The 25,466-nt window shown below is 45.6% G+C and overlaps 4 protein-coding genes across 6 annotated transcripts in view; 2 read left to right on the top strand and 2 right to left on the bottom strand.

Moving 5' to 3' along the window:
- The window catches only part of LOC135394877 (lysosome membrane protein 2-like), a 76,535-nt gene extending 70,468 nt beyond the window's left edge, over window positions 1–6,067 (bottom strand). Inside the window, exon 1 of the mRNA XM_064625918.1 lies at window positions 6,037–6,067. The gene's annotated coding sequence lies outside the window, so the exon portion shown is untranslated. The remainder of the gene's footprint in view (window positions 1–6,036) is intronic.
- Window positions 1,229–6,588, top strand: LOC135394878 (STAGA complex 65 subunit gamma-like). 2 transcript variants are annotated; one of them, XM_064625920.1, is made up of 9 exons: window positions 1,229–1,572; window positions 1,669–1,786; window positions 1,856–1,959; window positions 2,043–2,146; window positions 2,222–2,340; window positions 2,859–3,043; window positions 3,886–4,092; window positions 5,316–5,459; window positions 6,503–6,588. In XM_064625920.1, the coding sequence occupies exons 1-9, from the start codon at window positions 1,418–1,420 to the stop codon at window positions 6,513–6,515; spliced, it is 1,149 nt and encodes a 382-aa protein (XP_064481990.1). In that variant the 5' UTR covers window positions 1,229–1,417; the 3' UTR covers window positions 6,516–6,588. The 2 variants fall into 2 exon arrangements, with proteins under 2 accessions (XP_064481990.1, XP_064481989.1); XM_064625919.1 differs by having other exon boundaries at window positions 2,219–2,340.
- A 993-nt stretch (window positions 6,589–7,581) lies between these two features.
- The window catches only part of LOC135394876 (cytokine-like nuclear factor N-PAC), a 31,092-nt gene continuing 13,207 nt past the window's right edge, over window positions 7,582–25,466 (top strand). The window contains exons 1-8 of one of the 2 annotated variants that reach the window (XM_064625915.1): window positions 7,582–7,656; window positions 7,759–7,795; window positions 8,269–8,351; window positions 8,926–9,055; window positions 10,853–10,972; window positions 11,776–11,901; window positions 12,791–13,015; window positions 14,022–14,195. In XM_064625915.1, the coding sequence (XP_064481985.1) occupies window positions 7,622–7,656; window positions 7,759–7,795; window positions 8,269–8,351; window positions 8,926–9,055; window positions 10,853–10,972; window positions 11,776–11,901; window positions 12,791–13,015; window positions 14,022–14,195 (930 nt within the window). In that variant the 5' untranslated portion in view covers window positions 7,582–7,621. The remainder of the gene's footprint in view (window positions 7,657–7,758; window positions 7,796–8,268; window positions 8,352–8,925; window positions 9,056–10,852; window positions 10,973–11,775; window positions 11,902–12,790; window positions 13,016–14,021; window positions 14,196–25,466) is intronic. The other variant, XM_064625916.1, reaches the window with a different exon arrangement.
- On the bottom strand, window positions 20,499–24,084 carry LOC135394875 (leucine-rich repeat and immunoglobulin-like domain-containing nogo receptor-interacting protein 2). Its single transcript, XM_064625914.1, has 2 exons — window positions 23,775–24,084; window positions 20,499–23,199 (listed from the first exon to the last, which is right to left on the bottom strand). Exon 2 carries the CDS (start codon window positions 23,178–23,180, stop codon window positions 20,781–20,783), a length of 2,400 nt encoding a protein of 799 aa, XP_064481984.1. The 5' UTR covers window positions 23,181–23,199; window positions 23,775–24,084; the 3' UTR covers window positions 20,499–20,780.

The raw sequence follows: 25,466 nt of genomic DNA, 5'->3' as shown, positions 1-25,466 counted from the left end.
CGCAACCAGATTGAATGTGCATAGCGCACACCTTTAAAGGTGTGAAAAGGTGGTGGTGGTGGTGGTGGTGGTGGTGATAGGGCTTGCCGTTGTCGGCCTCACATATGTGGGCAACGTCACGAAGGTGTGAAAAAGTTTACAGTGTAGCATGCTCTGCGCCAATCATAAGCATGCTATGCGGTGAAGTTCATTTTTAAGAGTGTACAAGAGGAGACCCGGAGGCAAGAACGACGCATCGTTACATTATTTATCGGGATAGTTGTCGGTTATTTATTTCCTCCCATCTTTCTTTTTTGAATTCCGTGTCAGCGCTGCGAAGCAGCGGTGGCTATGAGGGGCGTACAGACACGGACACATTGATAGAGGACAGCAGGAAGGACTGGGGGGGCTTAGTATGAGTCCTGGGCCGACACTCGTCTGGAAATCGGCGGTTTAATAATAATCGGGAGTAGATTGACACGTAAGGTGAATCTGTATACATGCTGCACGTGCCGCAGGGTAAGGACTCAGGGGCGGATCTGAAGGGGGGTCCGGATGTACTGGCCCTCATCAATTTCTGTCCTTACATAGAGTTTCAATTGACCTTGACAGTGTAGCAGCATGCTATCCGAGGTAGGACCCCCCGCCCCCTCAGAAAAATCCTGGATCCGCCCCTGTTAGGACTGCGGATAATTTCGACGACCTGGGGTTCTTTAGACGTGCGCCGGAAATCTCCGGCCACGGGCCCTCGATCGCTCTCTCCGTGCTCCGGCACACGGTGCTGGGCCCGCTTGCACGAAACTTCTGCTAGGATCCTAACCTTGAGGAATGTCCTTTAGCGCAGCCTTGCTAGTGCTTCTGTCACGTGCTACTGATGTAAACTTTTTTTTATCAGCGAAATGCACTGCCAGAGCTGCGCCAAAGGAAATGACTCAAGATTAGGATCCTAGCAGAAGTTTCGTGCAAGCGGGCAATGTTTGCCTCCCCCACATTGCCGCCGTCCTCGGCTGGGATTGAACCCGTGAAACCTGCTGTTTATTTTATTATGCTGACCGTCCCAGCTTTGGCGCACCAATATTCTGTAAGATCCTCTCTAACACAAATAACTTTTGCAGCGAGCAGAAAACAACAAGGTCAATTTCCTAGCGTACTGGGTGTTTTGTATGAATCCTCGCCTTGCAGCGAATTTCTGCTCTTGCATGCTGGCAGCACTGGCAGCATGAAATCCAATCCAATCCAACTATTTAGCCATCGGGATCGCCAGGAAGCACAAGCCGTTTGTTTACATCGTTTTTTGTCTCTTTACTGTATAGGTCTGCACAATAATGACCCTGCGCTTACATCAGCTTATAGAGTACTTATACATACATGCTCAACGGCAACGTGAGCTGTCCTCAAGCACATGAGATCCACGCGTGCTTGAAGGATAACGTCGAAAATGCCGCACCAACACTGGGGGGATCTTCCCTCGATTCCTGACACTGAATCAGGTATCGCCGCGATTGAACGTGAACAAATTACAAAGCCACGTCCCGTTCCAATCGAAGGCGCAGATCTGTACCAACCATCACAGCGGGACGAGCTGTCTTTCCCGTGAGTATTCGCTACCTTGGTGTCTTAGTGAAGTTGAATTCAGAATGAAGGCGTAAAGTCTTTTGACCCATCACCTGACGCTACGAAAATATGCAGGTTGTCACCCGAATGCAGCGCAATTGACCCTATAACAGGGCATACCATAGCTTTGCTCCAGCACGCCAAAAAAGTACAAGCGCTCTTGAACATTGTTCAACAGCAGGATAAGGACATCGTGAGTTTGGTGTTTTCCATTCTGTTTGGTTATGCTTGTATATCTGATATACCACTTTATCCTTCACAGAAACCAGTCGAAGCAGAATATCTCCCTGACATGCCTCCGGAGCCAAAGATTCCCGGCTTGACAGAACCGAGGGCTGCAGGAATGTTAGACATCAAATTTGAGAAGTATGACATTTGATTTGCCGCATATCGGAACTCGAGTATATTCGGTAGTGTTCCGTGTCACGGTAAAACCTGTCATTTTCCAGACCAAAGTCCCCATATAAGGCGCCCACAGAGCTGAGTCCCGACGTCAACAGGGCTGTACTTCGAAGAGCGGTCGCAGTGATTTGCGCTCACATTGGATACGATAGTATGTCACAGCGATTTAAAAATAACGCATAACATTTGTCGGCAGTTAACATGGGGGTTCGTGGTTTTCTAGCAGCGACAGAGTCGGTGTTGGAAGTATTGACAGACGTCTGCAACGAATTCTACCAGAGGCTGTGCTTGCAACTGAGAGTCACAGTCGACCGTGAGGCTCTCACGGGACAGACTGGATTTGTGGTGAGACTTGTACCTAATGTGGCTTATGCTTAGACCCTGACGTTTTCGGGTTTTATATTTTTACAAATTAGGGGGGTAGAAATCGGGTCAATAAATTGATGTTGAAAATTCATGCAAATTCGGGCAGAAAAATTACCATCAAACTGAGTTCGGGGAGAAATCGGGCATTATTGTAGAATAAACGTTCACTGTACCGTTTATCCAGAGTGCCAGAAGTAAGGGGCAGTTGCATATTTTGTGAGAAACTAGTATGTCGATGCCTTGAGGTGCCTAGCCTAGGTGCAGTTTTGCAGGTAGAAATCGGGTTTAACCCTAGATAGGTGAACCTCAATTCGGGGTGCGAATTCGGGGAAAAATCGGGTTTAACCCTAAAACATCAGGGTCTACTTATGCTCAACACGTAAAAATATTGAAGGAGTACCGGAAGTGTTGGTTGTGAAGCCCAGTCATGTTTAAGTGCAATGATTTTGCGTTGTACACACACTGGAGTTATACATCCTGTATCATTATATTTTCAGGACTCTTTGGAGCATGCACTGAATGAGTGTGGAATACCGGGCTTGAATGTGCTCAACCAGTTTTTTCAGGACCGAATCCTGAATTACCACAAACACATGATAAAAACGTGCAAGTTGCTCCATGAAACGTATGAGAGAGTTAAAGTTCCGCAAGGCAGCTCGTCCGACGACTATAGAAACGTCAGGTACGTTGAAAATCGTAGACCAGCCGGAAGTCACTTTTCGTGAAAAAGAGTGGAATGAAATATATTATGTGAAATATGTGACTTTAAAGCCCTTGCCTTTCTCCAGCAAGTTACAAAAGTAGTGCCCGTTTGAAAGAGTACAGCTGCACAATATACAATGTGACCTACTGACAGAAAAAATGTGCTTTGTTAGCTGCATTCTATTGAATGATCCCTAACCTTTGATTGTTGTCCTTAGGTTAACAAACAGGAACAGCTCGATAAAATCACGTGCAGGAAGCCCCTTTTTACTTTTAAGAGCCGTTGTATTGTTCACCATTGGGCTGATGAGGACAATCAATATTGGCAGTTAACATATCTGAAAAGCAGCATGGTTGGTTTCGTGTTGTCTTATCTTACTCTTCTGTAAGCAGTGTCCAAAATTTTGGTATTTAGTCCCAATAACCAATAGTCAGACACATGAACACATAGCAGAAGGTGACAGGTTGTCAGCATTATCCATCTTAGCATGAAAAATTTGTCTTTTTGCACAATGTGTATAGAGCAATGCACATCTGGAAAAATGCTACCAGTGGTCTCTTCACTTCCTGTTCCTTTGATTATGAAGGGTCGGTGATCATGCAAAGTTCGGTTTCTTGTACTCTATAGTACTGCCCAATTAAAAACAATTCTAAAGTAATTGAACTATCTTTTAGAACCACTCGTCCATATTATAGTCTCAAAACGAATTGAAGAAGCGTTGCCTTCCGAGTTCTGTATCAAGAATATCCGCATTTCTTAACTGTTTCCTCAGTGACTGATTTTGACTGACGTTGTTGACTGAGTTGACAGTTGTTCGACAGGGTAAAAGAAGAACCGCTGTCCGAAATCCAGTTCCCGACTTCGGACGACCTCGAGGAACCATCCGGTGACGCGGACGAAGCAGCTTTGCAGTTGGAAGAACTGCACGGTGTGTTGCAGACAATGGAGCAGAGTCAAACACTGAAGGATGAGGACTCCATAAAATGGCCTTTACAGCAGCCACAACGCAAGGATTCGACTCAGTCAGGGTGTGGAACTGAGTGTTCTATTGCGACTTAAATTAGACTTAATTAGATTTAAAAATCAGTAACGGAAGCCTTTCGAATTCCCCATTGGCTGATCGGAGAGCTCGAGTGACTGAAATTCTTGCTCACCTGTGAGCTTCGTTCGAGGTAGGATGTCTCATATTTTTCCAGCAGAGGTTACAGAAATTTTTTGAGCATCCTCATTTTCATTGGCTATCGAACATTTATCTTAGTATTCCTGTTGAGTGGATTTATGTGTCCTGTTTTTGTTCTGCCCTGAATGGTATTCCTGTCGAGTGAACTTATGTCTCGCGTTATTATTCTGCTATTCGTGTATTGTTCAGCTTTTTCTGTGTGTGTGTGTGTTTAGCTTTTATTTTTGGTTATCATTAGGGTTCCGAGTTTTCGTAGTTTTCATTTGGGAAAATTCGGAAGGGTGTTTAGAGGAGTTTTCGACTTTTCGGAAATTCGGAATTTCTTGGAGGATTAAAAAGTCTGAAAAATGAACGGCGCCGATTTCGGAGTATTGCGGAGCAGTCATTGCGGAGACAATGCGAGGAAAGATGTGCTAAAGTGACTGGGACCACACGATGTAACGGACGGATGTTTTAATACCCAGAGCTATTGAAGTAAAAACGAGCATATATGCACCAATTGCGAATGGTGCCCAGACTCAAAATGAGTAGCAGCTGTGACGAACACAGAACTGTTCTGTGCCAAACTAGCCCAGTAACCGGGGTCAAGTAGGGTCACTAGGGTCGAGGATATATAGAACAGATGGGACAAGTGTGTCTAGTGTCCTCCTTTTGGGTCATTCATGCGTCCAGCGACCTTGAAGGAGGCTACCACTTCTGACCTTTTCTTTTTTTTTAGTTGCGAATCAGTTTGAAGTCGAAAACTAGGTGCGGAAGAGGGGGGAAAACCTTAAGGGCGCCCCGTGGGCGCTGGAAAAGTCGGAGTTTATCTGATAAATCCGAAGTTTCGCAAAAAAACATCTGAGAGAGTTTATCGGAGTGTATCGGATAAAACTGAAAAGTCGGAAGCCTAGTTAGCATTGTGCATATCTTGCTTTTACCTGACTTGGCCGTCAACTGACTGCCGGCAGTATCCGTAAATAAGTAAATAAATAAATAAATAAAAAGGGGGGATGTATTTTTCCTCTGCCGTTCTACAGCCATGCCCTCGTACATTATTTAAAGGTACTAAGTCTACTTCTGTTCCTTTAGGACACTAGAACCTGACGAGGAAATAGTCATTGTGAGCGATTCACCTCCATTATCATCTGACATGAGCATTGGGTCGATTGTTGACAACATGGAAGCAGCTGTGGAAGGTGGCAAGTTGCTTAGACCCCCTCCTTTCAAGAAAAAGTAAGTAAACAGAGTGTTTTCAAATTTCTGTTGTCACATCGACAGCAGGAAAATGCGTTTTTGTTGCCTCAACACTTTTTCAACGTTTCTACAACGTTACTACAACGTTTCTGTTGTTTTTGTTGCCTTGTTGTGTGCTGTCCAGTATTTTTCACAGCTTTCATAAAGTAATTAGTTTACGTGCTACAGGCAGCATCACTGGATAAAGATGTTTTACACTCGCAGAACCGAAACAGGTCCATAGGGCTGCAGTTGTAAGCATAATCGACCACCGGCCCCGGTGGGGCAGTGGGCAACGTGTCTGTCTACTTATTCCGAGATTACAGGTTCCAACCCGGAAAAGGGCACCAGCACGTTTGTGGGACGATGCAAGTTCCTTAGGCGTGTCGTTCTAAGCTACAACATGTCTACGCCACATGTGAACGACTTCATGTGTGGAGTCCGTCTGAGGGGGTTTCGATGCATGTTGAAGAACTCTCACATGGGCAAAATTTACTCACGTGCCGACCACCCTGGCATCAGTCATCATAATTGCCTCACAACATAAAGCGTGGTCCGCGGACAACGACGGACTCACCTGCTATGGACAAGTGCCACCAGAAGAGGCTTCAGTTCTATCGACAGAGTCCTAGAGTGAGAGCACGGGCTGAGGAGCATCCCAGCATATCCAGCTCTCCAGGACATTCCATTATCGTCGATGAGGACCCACATAAAGGAACATGGTCTCCAGTGATGTAGACGGGAGGAAGTTCTGGGAGTTCACCCCTCACCCCGCAAAATTGTACTGTTTGGTGGTGCATTAGGGTGAAACATTAGGGTGAAATCCGACCGCCCACCCCCTACGTGCAGAGTTTTATTTCTAGAAAGATGCGTCGCTTTAACTAGGTCGGACCAACGTGTAACCAGCGTGAACAGGGAAACGTGTGGTTCGAAAAGTTTGAAATTACAAATTGCAATCTTTCAACTGCATTATTCGTATTGCATGACAAGTAACAAATGAATGTGCCATTGATAATGTTTCTTGTGTCCTTTTTCTTTTTCAGGAAGAAAATGTAACATGACAGTATGGATTTTTTCTACGAGTTTTCATCCTGTACATATTGTATGTGAATATATTGCCTTATTCTCACACCTGTGTCTGTACATGTCAGTTATCTGGGCGATAGGCACACATGTTGCACAAATATTTGTGACTCTTGCTGGAATGCGTGACATACAGATTTCGTGAAGAACAAGACTTGGAAAAAACATTTATGTCAAAAAGCCGTAAGCATAGATTCGACTTTACGCAGTGGCAGCTTAGAACTGAGGTTTCGGAGTGTAAGGTAAGTAGCATATACTGTGTATAATTCAATAGCGTATGTAATGCTAGTTTTTCTTGGGGAAGAGATACATCTGCTCTAAGGAGGTTTTGAGAAAATGCACACTGTTGTAAGGATAGAAGCAGACTGTGCACAAAAAAAAAAAACGTAAAATATTTCCCCGAGGAAAAGAAAAATGAAACGGGCAAGTAATAAACACCGACAAAATTCTAACTTCCACATGTATGCTTTTTGACATATCACCCATATTTGATGTACAACATGACTTTTTACCGGAGCTTCTTGATGACAACCTGCTCAATCAGGTATAAAGGCTATGTGTATGTGCACGTGAACTGTCACAGGTGCGCCTGTGCAGCAGCTGTTAAAAAAGCTGTGCAGCATCTTGAACATGCAATTGGGAAAGGGCATGTGTCAGTCATATATCGAATATTATGTTTACCCGAAAAGTGCATCGAATCTGACGCGGCACATGGAAAGATAACAAGCAGTTCATGCATGAACACGCAACACAATGTTTGCGAGTACTAAGAATTCACAACACGCTCATCCAAGCATCCAACCGAAACAAGAACTTCGAAAAATAACCGCCACTTTCGCCTCGACATCGGAGACGCCCACTTTGATATTAACTTCGCAGAAAGTAAAATAGTTTTGTCATGCTTATAGAGCATTACAAAAACAATTTGTACTAATAATTACGCTGTATTTTAATCTTTGTTAAATATAAATGGCAGCCTTGATGAAGAATAACGTCTGAAACACACATTGAAAACGGCCGTGGAAAGGTCTGCGATTGTTTTCCTATCCCAGCAGCCACCGCGTTGCTCATCATCCAGCATGGCGACCAAATACAACATAGGAGACCCAGTATGGTGAGGAATTTTTGAATTTCGGCCGTGAAAATTAAATTTCTTCACCGAATTGTATTTTACATGGTAAATTACATCTCTACTAACCCATTTTTTACCTTTCAGGGCCAAAATGAAGGGGTTTTCTCCCTGGCCGGGCAAGGTAATTCGGCTTTGTTCACTTCACCTTAACAGCGATCATTCAAATTCAAAACTACAACAGTGTAATCTACCTTTACATCACCTCACAACGTTTGAAAATGCACTATAATCAAACCACCATGTCTGTTGTTTAAGTGTGACGTATAACATTTGTGTGATTCGCCGGAAGTTCAGGAAAAATGCGGATTTAAAGTGGGCCTCTCGTCTGACTCTCTGCGCTTAGGCTTAACGAATTCCGCCAAAACTCCAGTCCGTGGGGACGGGCTGTTTGCGAAGTACGCCGGCACGGTCGGCCGCGTCTCTCGTTGCAGTTTGGAAGGATTGAGTTTGTTATCGACTGCAGTGCATCACGAGTGTCGATTTTGCGAATAATTCAAAGTGAGATTGCATGAATAGCGCTTGAATGATTAGTTACAGCTGTTGTGTGTTGGTGTAGGACGTGGAATTGAGTGCTCTTTTTTTTTTTTTTTGCAGGTCGCCAATCCTACCAAGGAAGTGAAGCGGCCAGCACTTAAGAAGCCAATGCAGTGCATTTTCTTTTTTGGTACAAATAACTAGTAAGTATGAAAACACAAAAAATATTCGCGAGTGCACACACGTTGTTGATTTTCATGTAAATGTGAAATACCTGCAGTGGAGCACCCATCACAGACATTACAGTTGTCACACAGATGTTTTAAACAGTTTACGAACGGCTGTCGGGACGGGGTTTATTGAGCAGCCGAAAGAGCAGTTACCCCAAGACCTCATACGGGAAGAAACTCCCTCTAACACAAACTGTAATAACTGAACATTATTTTTTTTTCATTCTCATTAGTCTCGAGGATGAAAACTTTTCCAGTTAGGTGCATTTATAAATAGCTGGGGGCGACGCATTGGCTAACAGCTCATAAACTGGCCCAGAAATCGTTTGAAGTGCAGCATGCGGTTCCTGGACTGGAATATTTTAAATGCAATGCTAAGTTGTCTGTTTGTCAGACTTGCTATAAATTTGGCAATTTCTTGCTTATTTTAATTTCAACAAATACAAGGGCCCTGCAAAAACTTAAGTGTGTATAAATGCACTAAGTTTGACTCACAAATTCCCTTTGAACCTGCGTCGTCTTGACACTGCTATCTGTTTCTTTGCAGTGCCTGGATCCAAGAAGATCAGATAAAACCATACGAAGGCAGCAAAGATCAGTTTTCAAAATCCAGCAAGACTGCAAGCTTCAAGGAAGCGGTTGAAGCGATTGAAGATTATGTCAAAACCTTGCCCGAGGTGAGCATCACTATAGTTTACCCACTGCTGACATGCAACACATGGATATACTATGTTATTACAAATGACTGGGTTTTTTTCCCATGGAAATTCACCATTTTTGTGTAGAATAGACGTTCTGGGTTCTTTGTTCTCCACTACAGTGATACACATCAAACAGAAACGTCTCCTGTCTGAAAAGTATCCTCGGATGTTCACCACGTGGTCAGATTCAAAGATCACAGTGTGTTGAACGAAAACAAAGATTTTGACCGCATGAAAGGATGATATAATCGTGCGGAGCAGGGCCTTGGAAAGCGTGGTTGGAAATCCAAGACAAGTTGACAGCTTAGCCAAGTGAGGTTATTCGCATAGCTGATGAAGCTTAGTGTTGCAATACAAGGGGATACAAAAAAGAGATACCGATAAAAGAGAAAAGCACCGATGTTAAGATTTATGCAATGCCTGTCAAGCTGAGAAACTGCAAATTTGTGGTAAATGGCATTCATCAGGCATGGTGCTTGAACTTTGCACTTGATGTTTTAGTGGATTGCACATTACTATTACACATAGAAGGAAAAACATAACACAAGCCTCACAATGCCCAGTTTCCATTATTATGCCATTAACATTTTTGACATCAAGAAAGTACATCGAAAGATGAAAGTGAAGTTATCCACTTTTTTGCTTACACTACCTAGTGCCCTCAGTTTTAATACTGTACTGTATTAATATTTACTTAATTAATATATTATTGTTATTTAATTAATATAATACTGTACTCCAATTTTATGTTCAGAATTAGCATGTCAAGGTCGAGCATCCAACCGTACTTTGGGTTTCTGATCTAAAGGTCCTACAGTTATGCTGTGAGTTCAGACATCAAACTACCAGTAAAACCTCGTTAATTCGGATCTAACGGGACGTATGACCAACGTCCGAATTATCCGAATGTCGAAATAACGAAAGGAACAACAAAATGCCAGTTATATCCGTCTATGTGAATGCAGGTTTATTTAGAGAAAAAAACTGCGTAATCGTTGTTTGCTTCCGTGACAATATCTGCGCGTTGAAAACACCCGTCGCGGATGGGTGCTGATGCGCCTGAACGCTGTTGGGTGTGCCGTTGCTAAAGTCCTCGAGACCGCAGAGACCAAACAACACACAAACACCCGCAAACACGTGTTGATGGTCTCTATGCCGAAAGGCAGACACCACTTGATGCCAATGATCATAGTGATGGCGATGGGTGCTTCGTCATTTCGCTTTGCTGCTGTTCACCGGCGCCACCAAATGAACGGTCTTGTCAGGAGAGAAACTGATGTTCTGAGGCTGGAACACTTGGTCTTGTCAGGTTCGCCCCACAGGCCCGTGACCGAATGTTGGGAGCGCCGAATTATCCGTAATCGCTCCAAAATGCTTCCGAATTAGCGAGCGTCCATTCTTGCACTTTTGTACACACGATTGCCTGGGTTTGCGCGGGCGGTCTGAATTTCCGAATTGTCGGAGGGGTCAAATTAATGAGGTTTTACTGTATTTTGTAGAGTTCCCGGGCACATTTGCCAGCGTTAACTACCTGTCCGTACACATTTTTAAGTCGTCTTATGAAAGCTGCCAGGAAAAAAGTGGAAGATTTTTTTCCCCAGGAACGAGGGAGCCCGTGTTGAGCGGACGTGTGTGTAGTGCTCCCGCTCTGTAGTGTTTTTTTCTCTCCCTCTCTGTCCCCCCTCTCTCTCTACCTCTCTTTCACCCTCTTTTCTAAGCGAGTGGGAACCCTGGTGTCCGTCGCGAGACTGACATTGGTGTGCCTCTTTGCAGCAGCCAATCAGGACCTCCGATCTGCCCAGCATTGACGAGGAGTTAGCCACAATTTTTCCTAACGGTTCAGAAATCGAGAGTGCTTCTGCACGTCCTACTTTTCCCACCAAGAGCAGCAAGGTGAATAGAAAATGCCACCAACCAGAGCACCCATAATCATCCTTCCCCCGATCACCCATTCGGCGGGCAGCACCCTGCCGTCTGAGGGTTCCCACTCGTGTTTTTTGGTGTCCGTGCATGGTTCCTGGAGCTAATTTGTCGCGCGCCAACAATGTAAAGACGCGGGGTGAAACGGGCTAAAGACCAGTGCTTTAATTTTTATCTCCTCTCATCATTCTTTTCGTTCGTGTTGCAGCTGCCGCATGCATTCTCTCTCGTTTTTGCTCTACTATGACGCAGACGTTTTGTTGTTGGTGTGGTCTTCGCTGAGTGGGAACCCTAACGCGAAAGCTTCTTGCATGCGAGAGCTTTTGTGTGTCATCCCTGGAACCGGTTAAAAGGGTCGTGACATTTTGCGGCAATTTTGGAGTCCCGGTTTTTGCGGCGCCAATTTTCTACGCATCCGACGCCCCTTTTTCTGTAAAACTGGAAATGTAAGTTCGTGTCAATGCCAGTACAGTCAAACTCCTTTATAGCGAACGCCTTTTTAATGAAAATACCACTACAGCAAATTTTTTTGCGGTCCCGCTGGAGCCCTATAGGTCCAATAATGGACATCCTTTTTAATGAAAATACCTTTACTGCAAATTTTTTTTGCTGTCCCCTGAGTTTCGTTGTAAAGGAGGTTGACTGTAGCCGTCGTTTACGTTTTGCCTCGCGTAATTGGAGCAAAGTGTCACGACCCCTTTAAGCTCTTGTCAGTCAACAGGTTTCATGCGGATGTTTCGAGGGAACATGACGGAACATCTCTCGTTGTTCTCCAGGGCCGGCGTAGCACGGTGGAAGGAAACGATTCCGAGCCATTCCTGTCGTTATCCCAGCCCGAAGCAAAAAAGAAGGAAAATTCCGAAGAGAAGCCCGAGCCCAAGGAACCCAAAAGGAGAAAACTGGTACGCTACATTCACTGACAGCGTGGTGTTGGCCGCGTACAATGCAACGTTGTCCACCTCGAATATGAGGCCTTAAGAATGGGGTTGTAATATGTGTAGAGCCTGAAGTTTTTGAGAAATATTTTTTTCTAAATTCGGGGGGAGGGGGGTGTAAAAATCGGGTAAATAAACATTGCACTAAATTCGTGCGAATTCGGGTGAAAAAACTTCTGGTGTGCTAAATTCGGGGCGAAATCGGGCTCAGTTACTCCAACTAACTGTTGTGGTTTGGTACGAACGGTGATGTAACCGAATTTTTCTGCCAAACAAGTGAATTAGTGCATTCCTACAGACATCCCAGTGAGGGCAATTTGCCAGGTAAAAATCGGGTTTCACCCTAAAGAGGCAACTTTCAATTCGGGGAAGGATCGGGGTTAAACCCTAAAACTTCAGGCTCTGCATATAATTAGAGCCTGAGGTTTTAGGGTTTTACCCGATTCTTCCCCGAATTTGCACCCCGAATTGAGGTTGCCTCTCTTAGGGTGAAACCCGATTTTTACCTGGCAAATTGCCCTCACTGGGATGTCTGTAGGAATGCACTAATTCACTTGTTTGGCAGAAAAATTCAGTTACATCACCGTTCGTACCAAACCACTACAGTTGGTTGGAGTAACCGAGCCCGATTTCACCCCGAATTTAGCACACATAAGTTTTTTCACCCGAATTCGCACGAATTAAGTGCGCATGTTTATTTACCCGATTTTTTACCCCCCGAATTTAGAGAAAAAAAATATTTCCCGAAAACTTCGGGCTCCACTCGTTATTTTTGCTCGTATCTTATAAATGAGGTTAGTTATCATTAGATTAACAATGCACCTGAGACACACGCGGTCATGCTTGCTCTGCACAGTCCGACAACTCTCACCGAACGGCGAAGCGGACAGCATCCGAGAGCAGTAGCACAGGTTCGAGCTCCACGAAAAGGCCCAAGGCATCCGAAAAGTCCTCTTCGTCCATACCCCCCAACCACAGTGTGAACAGCGTGCCTCACGTTTCCTCCAATGCAATGTCCTCTACGTCCTCTTCCTCGAAGACCGCTTCCAACTTGCTGAGACCATCTTACGTTGCACGGCCCGTGAGTGTTGCTACCTTTTTTGTGTGTGTGTCTAACGAAATATTGTCAGTATTGTTGAAGGCTCGCAGACAGGCATATCTTCATATTGTATTTTGTGCCACGTTTACTTTCCTGCATGTCAGAGTACAGTACAGTAGAGCCCTGCGCGGATGAGATTTTTTGCATCCGCATCCGCACAGACGTTATCCGCATCCAATCCGCAAAATCCGCACGTTTCGTAGGTCCGCGGGAAGCCTATGTTGGTATAATTTCGCACACCGCAGGAAGTTCTAAATTTTCATCCGAATCCGCAAGTATCTGGCGGATATCCGCGGATGGTGCAGGGCTCTACAGTACAGTACTGTTATTTCCTCCGTTGCGTAGAAAACACCACAGGAATGGCATGCGCATACACTGAAACTTTCGTGAACAAATTTTTCGGCCTCGATATTAATTTCGGTAACTTACAAAGAATGAATGCGCCCATTTTTTAAATGTATTGTCAACATCCCATTTTGTCATTTCCTTGAGGTGTTGGGGCGTCGGTGACACTTCGAAATTCATTCCAGAAGGCGCATTTACTAAATGTGTAACCACAGAAGCCACTCGTTACGTTTCGATTTTATAAACACTCGGCAACAGAAATATTATAACAGAGCTTTTCACTGGTCTGTAACTTTGTCAGCTTCACCAGCCGAGACCTACCGTTCTGTCTGTGTGGTGGATTCTGACCTTGGTCATTGGGAGAGGGAGTGCCTTCATGGCGGAATGCTCTGCTTTCCTCCATTTCTCTCTCCTCCATCTTTTCTTTTTTGCGTCTCTCCTCATCATTTCCGTCCCCCACGTCCGTTTCTGATAATGGATGCGTGAATACACAAATTGTGGGATTAGATTATTTGCAGTTATAGATACGTGTATGTGGCACTCCGTACAGGCACTCACTTAGTAGTTGCGCTCCGACTGATTTTACAACGGTGGTGTGAAAAGTAAAAAAAAAAACTTTTCTTTTTTTATGTCTGCGCTGCAGGTGACACCACCACTGGATATTGAACGAGTGTCAGAAGTTTTGAAACAGAAACGGGTGAGCCCCTCGTCAATGAAGTTTGGTTTCCTGGGCCTGGGAAACATGGGTCAGGGCATTGTCAAGAACCTCCTCAACTCCGGACATCAAATCACTGTATGGAATAGGACACCCTCAAAGGTCTGTTTTACGCATTGCCTCGTTCATTCAGCGTCGTATATTTGTGAGCTCATTCTTGTCGTACGTGAGTTTTATAAGACGTCCTACAGTTGAACCTCTCAGTAACGAACGTTGATTTAACGAAATTCTCTGTTTATACGTGTCCCCATAGGCGCCAATGTGTTTTTGCGCTCGATTTAACGAAATACTACATTCATTTGGTTGCCTCTATTTGACAAAGTCTCTGGGCGACGGAAGCCTTCAGCTCCGTCTCTTTCCCCTTCACGACGAAGAGGAGGCGGAGAAACCTTCCCAGCTACGTTGTTTTCACGCGAGTTTTCGTTGATTCTGCGGTTGTCACTTGCTGTAGGCACGCCGTAAATGGAGCGTGTAGACGTGTGCACCTCCGCCGGTAATTTTCGGTGCGCTGACGCCGTTTCGAAAGCAGCGAGAGGCCGAGGACCTCTTCGCACCTGTTTTTGGACGCAAACGCGTGTTGCTGGCCTCTCGCTAATTCTAATTTGGTTTTGTTGATGCCGATGGCAGTAGCTTGTGGTTTTGTGCCGTTTTCTACTTGTTCTTGTTCGCACCGTTGACGCCGACGGTGGTAGAATGAGCATGGCGCCGCCGGTCAAAGTTCCATCAGCGCAAAACGTCTACGTGATATGTATGCCTGTTGTAGATTCTGTCGTTATCTACGATCGTCAAGAAGAGACGGCTGCAGCAACCCGGCGTAACGTATTTTATTCTGTGAAAAACGCAAAACCCCGGTTGAACAACTGCACAAGGCACGTGCGCACCAGAGTTTTATGTAACGCGTTACTAGTAATCAAATACTTTTTCCAGTAATTTTTTAACGTAATCAATTAATTTTGTGAGCGAGTAATTTTCCAAGTTATCTGATTATAATTCTTGATAATCAATTACTGAGTAATCGATTACTTTTTTAACCTTCTGTCAACAATGGCAACTCTTTTCGGCAAGCCAATCTGTTCTCTTGTTCCACCACGAGTTCGACTTTAGCAATGATGCAGAGGTCACTGTGACGCCCATCTTTAGTCCACACGTGTTCCATGCACACCACAGTAATATGATACTAATCACTTAAAACCATGACCTACTGGAGCAACAGTAAAATAGGTGACTGTATTGATAAATTATGCCGGCTGAACATAACAATAGTAACAAAACGAAGGGGATGTTTCGATGTTGTTTTAAATGTGTATATAAATCTGTAATAAGCCCGTGTATGCATTTTGTATGTTGCTTTCAAATGTATTTGTGAATTTCACTTATCAAGTATGTTGGTGTCTCATATTAGAATTTGCAGCAAGATCTGCATGGTTACATTCACTGCAGGCTTGTTGGCTTTGCTATGGTTCAATTTAAAAGTAACGGGAAAAGTAACGCGTTACATTTTTAATCGGTAACGTATTACATTTTCGATGAAGTAATTTGTAATGGTAAAGAATTACTTTTTGCGTAGTAGTAACAGCAATTGTAATCAATTACTTTTTTCGAGTAACGTGTACAACTCTGGTGCGCACCGACCGACCAAAGTTCATCAACTTCGGTGTTCTTGTTATGGTACAACATTTCCTCCTCCTTTTAGAGAGAAACACATCCCAACAAAAACTATGCTACACAACAAACATAGCAGTACCCATTTCACGTTCCTTTCGGTATTCAACGGCGGTGTACCCTCGTTCTTCCCGGAACTGTGCATTATCTGCGTCACGAGTGGAAGTGAACCAACCAAGAAACGTTGATACTCTCGAGCGCAGAGGGAGAACAAGGAGAAAGCAGTAGAGGCCATCCGGAGTTACGAAAGTTACGAACGTTCCGAGCGATATTGTGCATAAGTTACGTATTACCTAGCGTTTTCTGATGAATAAAGCTTGATATTTTGTGCCTTTCATGGCAGGATACCTGTTCTATGACAAATTGCGTTTTCCGGTACATGCGGCGCAGGTAATGGCGGCGGCCATCTTTGTTTCACTCGGCGTGTTCCATTTAGCGAATTTCTCTATTTAACGTAACAATGAGCCAGCATTTACAAATTCGTTATATAGAGGTTCCACTGTATACATATAGTGGAGAAAGTTGGTGCGATTTGTGCACACCGGATGCTAGTTTGCACAAATCCCACGAACAGACTCCACTATATGTAAGAGGCATCCCTCTGGGTGGGAAATATGGTGCACTTCTACTCTCGATGACCTTTGCGTTCCGAGTCTCGTTGGTAGGATTGCACAACGGTCACATATTGAAATACAGCCGATTACTGAACTTACGCTTGCCAGCTCTCTGGAAAACCACAAAGTCTGTCTGAATTACCGAGCCAGAATGTTTTTAGTCAGAGTAAAAATTCATATCTTTCCGAAGTCTCCCTTCAAGTTAATCACAGTGGGCTTAAAACGGATAATGAAATGATTTTTGCCGTTTCTGAGTACTCTCCCGGAAACGGTTCTCCCTCACTATCATACACACATCTGCAGTAAACCCCTGATAACTCGAAGTTGTAAAAACCGGAAAAATCTTTCGAGATAAGCAGGGTTTCGCGTTAAGCAAACGGCGAAAATTACGTTGCCACGATGGTACCACAATGCACTATATTATGAAACGTAAGTGAACAAAACAGTTCATGATAGATGCTTAATGAACTTGATGGCCAGGCCTTTGATAAGTGCCACCTTCCGCTCCAAAGTCAGGCACTTGCACACGCATTGTTCAGCCATCGCGTCAGAGGCCCACGAAGAATGAAACGAAACTGAGACGCTCGGACGAATGGCAGACAAGGAGGAGGAGGAGTGGAAAAGGGAGTGCGGTCTGTCTGCCACAGCTAGGGTTGCCACCAGGCCGGTTATTTGCTCGCTCTGCCGGTTGCCGGTAGGAAGGTGATACCGGCAGCCTTTTGCCGGTATTTGTAGCTCAACACCTTTCATAGGGGCTTTTACGGGGTTTTCTTTTCAACATTCCACTACAGCTTGAATAAATCTGGAGCACGGAACAAACTCTGTAGTCACCAGTCGTTTTCTTAGTTATTCATTCTTATTATTATTATTCATTGTTGTCTTGAGCGAGTACGCTCGTTCTTTCTTTCCCTCTCTCTCTGTATACTCTCCACGCTTCACCCACTTTCCCTTTCCCGCAAACATTTCCTCCTTTCCCTCTATTCCACCTCCTCTCCCTCAGCTGGTATTTCTCACTATGAAAGGTGGCAACCCTAGCCACGGCTGGTGGCATGTTGCAGGGATGAGAGTGAGTAACCAGGACTGAAAGGGGGTTTGACCTTGACCTAGCCTGGGGAACGGAAGAATGCATCTTATCAGCAGTAGGTACGGTGACCTACTGGTGATGGAATTTGGAGATATCTGTACTCGAGATATGCCATACTCTGGCAAAAAAAAGCAATGTTGAATTAGAAGGGCCCAAATACATAGGAAGCATTAGGACAAGGATCGGAACGCAAAAAAAAAATTTGAGATAAGCGAGTTCGAGTTAACAAGGGTTTACTGGGGGTGTAGTGACCACGACCTACTAGATTATAACGACCATGTCATAATCGACAACCCCCATGAGCAGCTCGTCCGCACGATCCGCTAGGGGCGCTACTCATCGGCCCGCGAGATCTACGTCGTGATTGGGCGAAGCAAATTTGAATTTTGAACAGAAGCAGACGTACGGCTACCGTAGCAGACGACAGCAACAGCTCCTATGAATGACATAGAATGATGGTGATAATAAACTTTAGAAAGAAGCATATCCTGTGGGACATCCACCGCTTGTACAAAAATACTAGCGTAAGCTGAAGTACAAAATATTGCAGAAATTGAGGAAGTGATAAACGGGCCGATGAGGGAAATTTCCGGCTGGTGTCGTATAATTTCTTACACCATTAAGGTCGACCGTACAAAATATTTCCAGAAATTCTGCGGCCAAATATCTAGAATTCAATTTTATCAGTCCTCACTCGCTCTTGTCTCGCATCCCTCCGATATCTGCAGTGGAGCCGCTGCTTAATTTTTACGTCACCCTAGAATGAAAACTGGGTTTTTAGAGGCGGTTTGTTCTCCGCACTTGTCTAAATAATTACGAGGCATTATCGAACGCAATTTTGTGTATAGCCTCCGCAGGTAATTTGCAATCAAATAACTACTCTAATCTCAACAGCAGTTAATGACCGTAGAGTACAACAAAATACTTCCAGAATGGCTTCCAGAAATGTGATATTTGCTATCCAGTAATGCGATAGTAACTAACTAAGCTAAATAATGCTTCATGATGTACACCCTTGAGCAATCGCTGTTCCAATTTGCATGATTGTTTTTGTTTTCCTTTTTACACATTATTTCAGTTTTGCTGTGATACAATGAAAGCAAGTGTTTGCTTTGTAAAATTTGGCTTTTAATATCACTAGTTGTAATGCAGAATGAGTGACATTGAATAGCTTGGCAATCCGGTTAACCAAAGTGAAAGCCAAGTCTTCTCTGCGTAGTGTATAAGACAGTGTCGTATTGTATGTGGGGCCTGTCAGTCACGTGATATTTACTACACGCGTTTGTGTGTTGTTCACGACTCAGCCACTGATATTGTCACAGACAGTGACAGCTCAATTGTGTAACATGGAGTGTCGCTGACGTTTGATTTAGGCATGCTGTGTGCCTACAATACGTGACTCTATATATTTGTCAACAAACACACTGTATCTATTTTGGTAGGTCATAACAAGGGAAGAATACAAGCATGTGTGCCTAGTGCTTGATCACAGCATGCCTAGAAAATCCAAATTGTTTGGGAACACCACTACTGTTTTTTGCACTGATTAACTTTCCCAGGAATGTCACTAATCATAGCTGGGTCATTACTGAATACAAGCGTGTGATAGATATTCGATCTTTTATTTTTTCTGTGTTAGTTATGATGAGTGAAAGGCCCTCTCTTAGAATAGTAGGAACTGCACTGCAAAGAAAGGCATACTGAAGTAGAGTTAGCATGGTTGTTAAGATTACCTGTAAAATTTTCAGTCTGTTCAACCGTAAATTACGTGTGTCATCCTGCAGAGACGAACGTGGTTGCGATTCTGGAGAGTGTTCATTGGAGCTTATAGAGGTTATCTGACACTTGCTTAATAAGAAATAATTTGCTGATATAGAGGAGATGCTTTTTTCATGAAAAAGGGAAATTGTGAAAGGGGCAGCTGTGCCCCAGGCATCATAATGGTGTGCTTTTGTTTATGCAAATGCACGTATTTCAGTGCACAGTTTCTGTTAGTGCTGTAGAAACAATGTTTTATGTTTTAGATCTATTTTTCATGCGTCTAAAAATGTGCAGATCTAAGTATAAACGAACGTGTCCGTAGTTGTGATATGTACAATGCCCCACTTTATAAAGATCAGCACTACCTTTTACAGATAGTATGCTAGTACCCTCAATATTGCCAGAAACCCCCCTTTACAGTTAATTCAATAACTGCTGCAATATGGGCTGTCAGACTTTGGTCACCTGCGTGCAAGGATAAGCCTAAGACTATTGTTATATTCCCGTAAAATAATATCATAAAATATCTAATATTTTATATAAAAATTGTTGCCATGTGCAACCTCCAGGAATAATTAAGGTTTCGGCAAGTCAATATCGATGGCAGTGTCAACGTGAAAGGTCTGCAGAGTCCTTGCTGCAGTATACCTGCATGCTTTGGAAATGCTAGTGACATTCTTATGACAATCCTTTTATTTCCAACTACTAAGTCGAGTATATGTACATACATAACAAAAAAAAGGCAGGACGTACCCTTCCAATCTCCCCCACTGTTAAGTCGAAAAACACGGCCGAACAATCCAGTGTTGCAAAAAGTGGTCACATGCATTATCCTATCACAGAATCGCCTGACACAGGGAAGCGGGCCAGATAGCGCATTTGGGTACCGCGAAAGTGCACCTAGTCTAAACTAATCTATATCAGTAAGGAGGGGCACGGCCCCTCTTGCTCCTACAGACAAGACTCGTTAGAGTTATTGCTACCCTATCGGAGCGGTAGAAACAAAAAAAAAATTAACGAATTTCAAACGCAGTAAGCTCGCCCGCAGACCTGGCAGATCAGTGGAAGAGTACGCTGAGAGATAGCGCTGGCGCGTGATATGTCGGGCAGACGTCAGGATGGTCCGCTCCCTCTAGTTTATTAAAACCGTATAAAAAATATGCATAAGTTCCCTTCAGCAAGGGCTAAGTTGCGAAACGCCGTTCTACCATTCGAAATTCTTTTCTTCTCCTACAGGGTTATAACGCACACTAATGCATTGTTAGCCCATACTCAGTCTAGAGATCGCATCAAGTGTGGGTTTTAATCGGAAAATTCCTTCAGCTCCGAGGGGAGGGGGGTAGTGCCATGCCACTGGAATACACGCGTGACACAATCACTCCTAACCATGTTGTGTTGAATGAAGGCTCAAGGTAAAAAGAACAAAAAAAAACAAAAAAGAAAACCCCATCGTCACAACCTCGGCATTAGTTGGGACTAGGCTACCACCGTACACGGTGGCACTTGGTTACACCAGTTTCTCCGCGTTCTTAAATAGGCTAGAGTTCACAAGCACTTCGACCTACGTCACACCACGGTCTCTCGGGTGTCCTGCGACCCCGGCACAACGACCAGCGGGACGTCGTTGAGGTTGACCGTGGTGTCCGACGACCTCGCAGACGACTCCTCCGCGACCTCCGGCGGAAAGTTCGGCTGCCGCGCCACCTCGTCCGGAGACACCTCGGAGAGGTTGTCCGGCGTGAAATACGCCGACCCCTCCTGGCTCACGGAGTCGAGCTCGTCGATGAGGAGGATCGGTAGAGGCGGAGGAAGCACGTCCAGCGGGGGCGCGATGATGTCCACCGTATCGAAGACGATGGAATCTGTGCGCATGCAGACGCTCCTGCAGCTCTCGAGGTTGAGGTTCTCGAGGATCTTGTTGAGGTGCTGCTGCTGCAGCTTGTAGTTCTCGCGGAGCTTGTACAGCTGCTGGGCGCTGAATTTTCTCACCCTGCTGCGCTGGCAGACGTAGTTCTCGCGTAGGCGGTCGATCTGGCCCGTGCCGTAGTCTCTCACACGCTGCACCTGGCCGTAGTAGTTCTCGCGGAGGCGGTCCAACTGGCTCGTTCCGTAGTCGCGGATGTCCCGTAGTCTCTCCGCCTGCGACGAATAACTGTCGCGGAGGCGCTCCATCTGTTGGACGCAGTTCTCCTTGATGCGGTTCGCCTGCCCGTTGTAGTGTTCCCGTAGCCTTTCCAGCTGTTGACAACGATAGCTTTCCAGACTCTCGAGCACGCAGTAGAGTTGCCGGGCCCGCGGCGATCCTCCGCACGACACTCCGAGCCTGAACAGTATCTTCTGAACTATAATGCTAATGACGGTGAGGACGACGAAACCAGCCGCCGTTGCACAACCAACAAGGATGCTAACTATCTTTACATCGATTAAGAAATCGTAATCCAATGTCAGGTGGATGAAGATTCCGGCACGGCTGAGGGCATTGGCCGCGACACACTTGTAATATCCACTGTCACCGCGTTGCACGTGCCTGATGAGGAGGTCTCCGTTGTCGAGTACGGCGAATTTTCCCGTTCCCGAAACATTACCCCGGTCTCTGGTCCAGTTGAACGACAGATTATGAGGCGTGATCCACGTGAGTGATGGCTCTGGACTGCCGGAGACCTCACACTGCAGCAGCGCTGATGAGCCCAGGCGAAAGTGGGCGTAGTCCGTGTGTTTGACGACGGATGCATTGACGCACACCATGTGTTTATCGACAGAATCCAGGACAGTGATGGAGCTAAGATTTTCCGGCTTGTCACACAAAGTGGTCGAGGGAGACAGCAGGTGAAGGTTGACGTTGTCGCGTAGCCAGAGCAGGAGCCAATGCAACCTGCAGTCACAGTGCCAGGGGTTGCCACTCAGGTGGACTTCTTGCAGCTTCCGCAGCGGGTTGAGCAGTTTCGCAGGCAGCGTCGTGAAATTGTTGAAACTCAGGTCGAGTTTCTCTAGGCTTTTCAACGGGAGGAACGAGCCTTGTTCCGCAGCTTGGAGAGATGGGCAGTTTGTCAAGAGGAGCCGTTCGAGGTTTTCGAGCCCGAAGAAGGAGTCTGACGTGATGAGCCGTAGCCTGGTCATGTGTGTAGCGAAGAGAGCAGTGACGTTGCTGCCATGTTCGAATGCACGGCTGAGAGTCACCATGGGGTTGTGACTGATGTCGAGGGTCTTGAGGTTGCAGGTGGCTCGAAGTGTTCCGCCCTGGATTTGGGATATTTGGTTGTGGGTGACATTGAGATGTTGCAGAGAGTGCAATCCCTTGAGGCTCAGCAGTCCGACGGACTGGATTCTGTTTTCGCTCACTTGAAGCCGCTCTAATTTATGCAGCGACCAGAAGACAACGTTGCTGAGCTCGCTGATCTTGTTCCGCGAAAGGTCTAGTGATACGAGGTTATTTAGATTTTGGAACCACTCGTGCTTCAGATGGTCGATGCGGTTGTTCGACAAGTCCAGGTGCACTAACATCTGTAAGTCTGTGAAGGCATTTTCGTGGATGGAGTAGATGACGTTATCTCTGAGGCTGAGAATGCGAAGGTTGCGAAAGTTCCTAAAGTCCTCGTTGCCAAGCACAGTCAGCAGATTCTTTTGCAAGTTGAGGATTCTGAGATTTCCTACTCGTGTCTCGTTCGGGACACCGTAGTCGAGGCGGGCTATCTTGTTGCGGGAGAGGTCCACGGAGGTAGTTTGTGGGGGAAGTCCCGAGGGCACTGCATCCAGTTGCATGGCAGAGCAGGAGACCTCAAAGATATTGGCTTCTCCAGATATCTGGCAGCTGCATTGCGAAGGGCAGGGTAGCAGTGTTGGAGCCGGGAAGTCTGATGGATGCGACGTTTCGATGGTTCCCAACGGGACGATTGCATTGGAGAGGCCCACCAGAAGACAAGTTGCCACAGCTGTTAGAAAACCCCTGGTAGGCCCCTTGTGGCGCATGGTTGTGTCACTTGCAGCACTGCGAAGGGGAAAAAGAAACAGCCAATGTAAGCGACGGTGCCCCGCGGGGAAAATGCACTCAGGTGCGCTTCCCTATTGCAACCAAGCTGGTAGGACAAAGTCCTGCGATAGCGAACAGCGAAAATTCGTGCTGGCCATTGCAGCCGATAAGCAGAAGGGCACACTACGTATGCTACCCCCATCCTCATGGAGACACACGGAAAGATAACGCGTAGAAACGTGATCTGCAGCCGGCCCTCCTTCAGTCATCTCGTGTGTTCATTTAGTTTTCCCTTTCTTTCCGTCGAGTCGAAGCTTTTCCGATAACGCGGCTCGCAGAAAGTGGTACAGTTCTCGCAAAAACCTTGCCCCGTTTCCCGCGAGCGCCCCCCAGGCTGCCTAGGCCTAGAAATTGCTTCACGGTCGTTCATCTCCGATGGACAAAGGCACGCAAAACGTCTCTGAACTTACGCTGACGCTGGTACGACTTGTGTTCGTATCTAACGCTCCTGGCGAAAACAAAACCGTTCGCGTGGGGTTCATTTCCTGAGAATCGTCGCACATCTGCGCGGAATAGAGGTGATGCGATCTTACCGTTCGTTGGCGAGACCTCGTCGGCGGCGTATCCGTCATGGGAGCGAATATTGACTGGGAGAAATCTCCACAGAAAGCAGCTGAGGGTGCCGAGCAGCAGGTCCACTCTATCAGTGACATTGCGAGCTAATTTTTGGTGCAATACAGAGGCAGCGCATTGCTAACGTCAGCGTAGCGGCTCAAGCGAGCGCTTCAATATGTCTGCCTCTCTCGGCGGGCGAAGGGGAGCGAGTGAGGAAGTGAAAGACGTGGAGAACGGCGGAGGGGAACGACTGAAATGTCCCTGAGGGCGCACGTACAAGGGTTGCGAGGTCTGCCCTCCGGCTGGCGCTCGTTCGTCTGTTTTTGAGGGGAACCGCGAAAGCAGCAGAAGTGTTCATCGCCCCGCTGTTTTTGTCGCCATATTTTTAGCACGTGTTACGAGAACGGAATTCAACCCTCAGCCGAATATACACAAACGTGTCCATGTCTTTGAACTCACTCGTGTTGCTTCCTCATTCCCCTGCCAGCTGCGTCACGTCGGAGCGTTAACCGTTGTTTTGCTGTGGCGTGATGTAGCAACAGTGGAACACATTAGCAGATTGTCGTATTATCAGTGCATTTCCGCACAGGGCCTTGTCAGATGCAGTTTCACCGGCATATTCTGCAGGGTGTTCTGTTGCAATCGCGTGCCTTTCTCCGTGTTAGGAAGCAAAGGCAAAGAAAGCTGCGATATTAGCAACAACGAAGTTTTCCTTGGGTTGACAGGAACCCATTCAAGGTCATCGGTGTATTCTTCCTTTCCTACACAGTACAGGAGTTTGTTTTTTGCCTGATTGGCCCCATGCATGTTGTCTCAGTAGCTGCGGGCCTTGACCTTGACTGCCTTGAGGCTCAAAAGGACATTATAATCATATTGAGCTTGAGAGGGGACCCTCCATTGGTTCAGCTCAAGCTGTATCACTGGTGACACCAGCTTCATTGGATGAACGAACAAGAGTGCTATGTGTAGTGGGCTTTTTTATATATAGGTATAATATAATCCTTTTTGAGCCTTTGGATTTTGTAAATTACTACATGTCGGGATGAGTCGAGTTGAAAGAGAGAAGGAAAAAAATGGAGAAAGACGCACTCCTTACAAGAGCCAGCTGCATGTCTTGTATTTAGATGGTTTTCCTTGTTTTTATGGGTTGCATATCTGCGCAGTGGCTAACATGTGACCACATTGTATTCCTGCATAACTTTGTTGGTGCTCCTTTGTCTGCTTCAACATTCAATGTTATCACAGCTCGCCTGCATTTGAAGCTGCTGGCTTTAGCTGTGCTCCCCGATTGCTTATCTTTTCTCCGAATTTTTGCTTCAGATAGCACATAGTCACTGAGCCTCTTGTTTCAGATAAAGCTGCCTTGACAGCTACAGTTGATAAGCTCTCAAGTTTTCTTACGTCAGTCAGGTACATTGTTCAAGTGTAGGGAAGGTACTGGGGTCCTGCTTCTTTTGAACTAGAGCTGAAGTTTCAGATCCTTAGTTTAAGAAGAATGCCGGTCAGTTCCTCTCGCATTTCCAGTCCATCCCACCCTGTACTGCGCTAATACCCACACGTACCTTGTAGGGTGTCAAGGTCAACCAGTGAATGTATTTAAAACAGGGTGTCTACCAACCTGGAAAACAGGGAATAGTCAGGGAATTTTGATGTGACTGGAAAAGTCAGGG

Source organism: Ornithodoros turicata, chromosome 5, assembly GCF_037126465.1.
Source record: "Ornithodoros turicata isolate Travis chromosome 5, ASM3712646v1, whole genome shotgun sequence".
NCBI classification, from domain to species: Eukaryota; Metazoa; Arthropoda; class Arachnida; order Ixodida; family Argasidae; genus Ornithodoros; species Ornithodoros turicata.
Note: the sequence above shows the minus strand (reverse complement) of the source record. Positions and strands in the feature narration are given on the sequence as shown.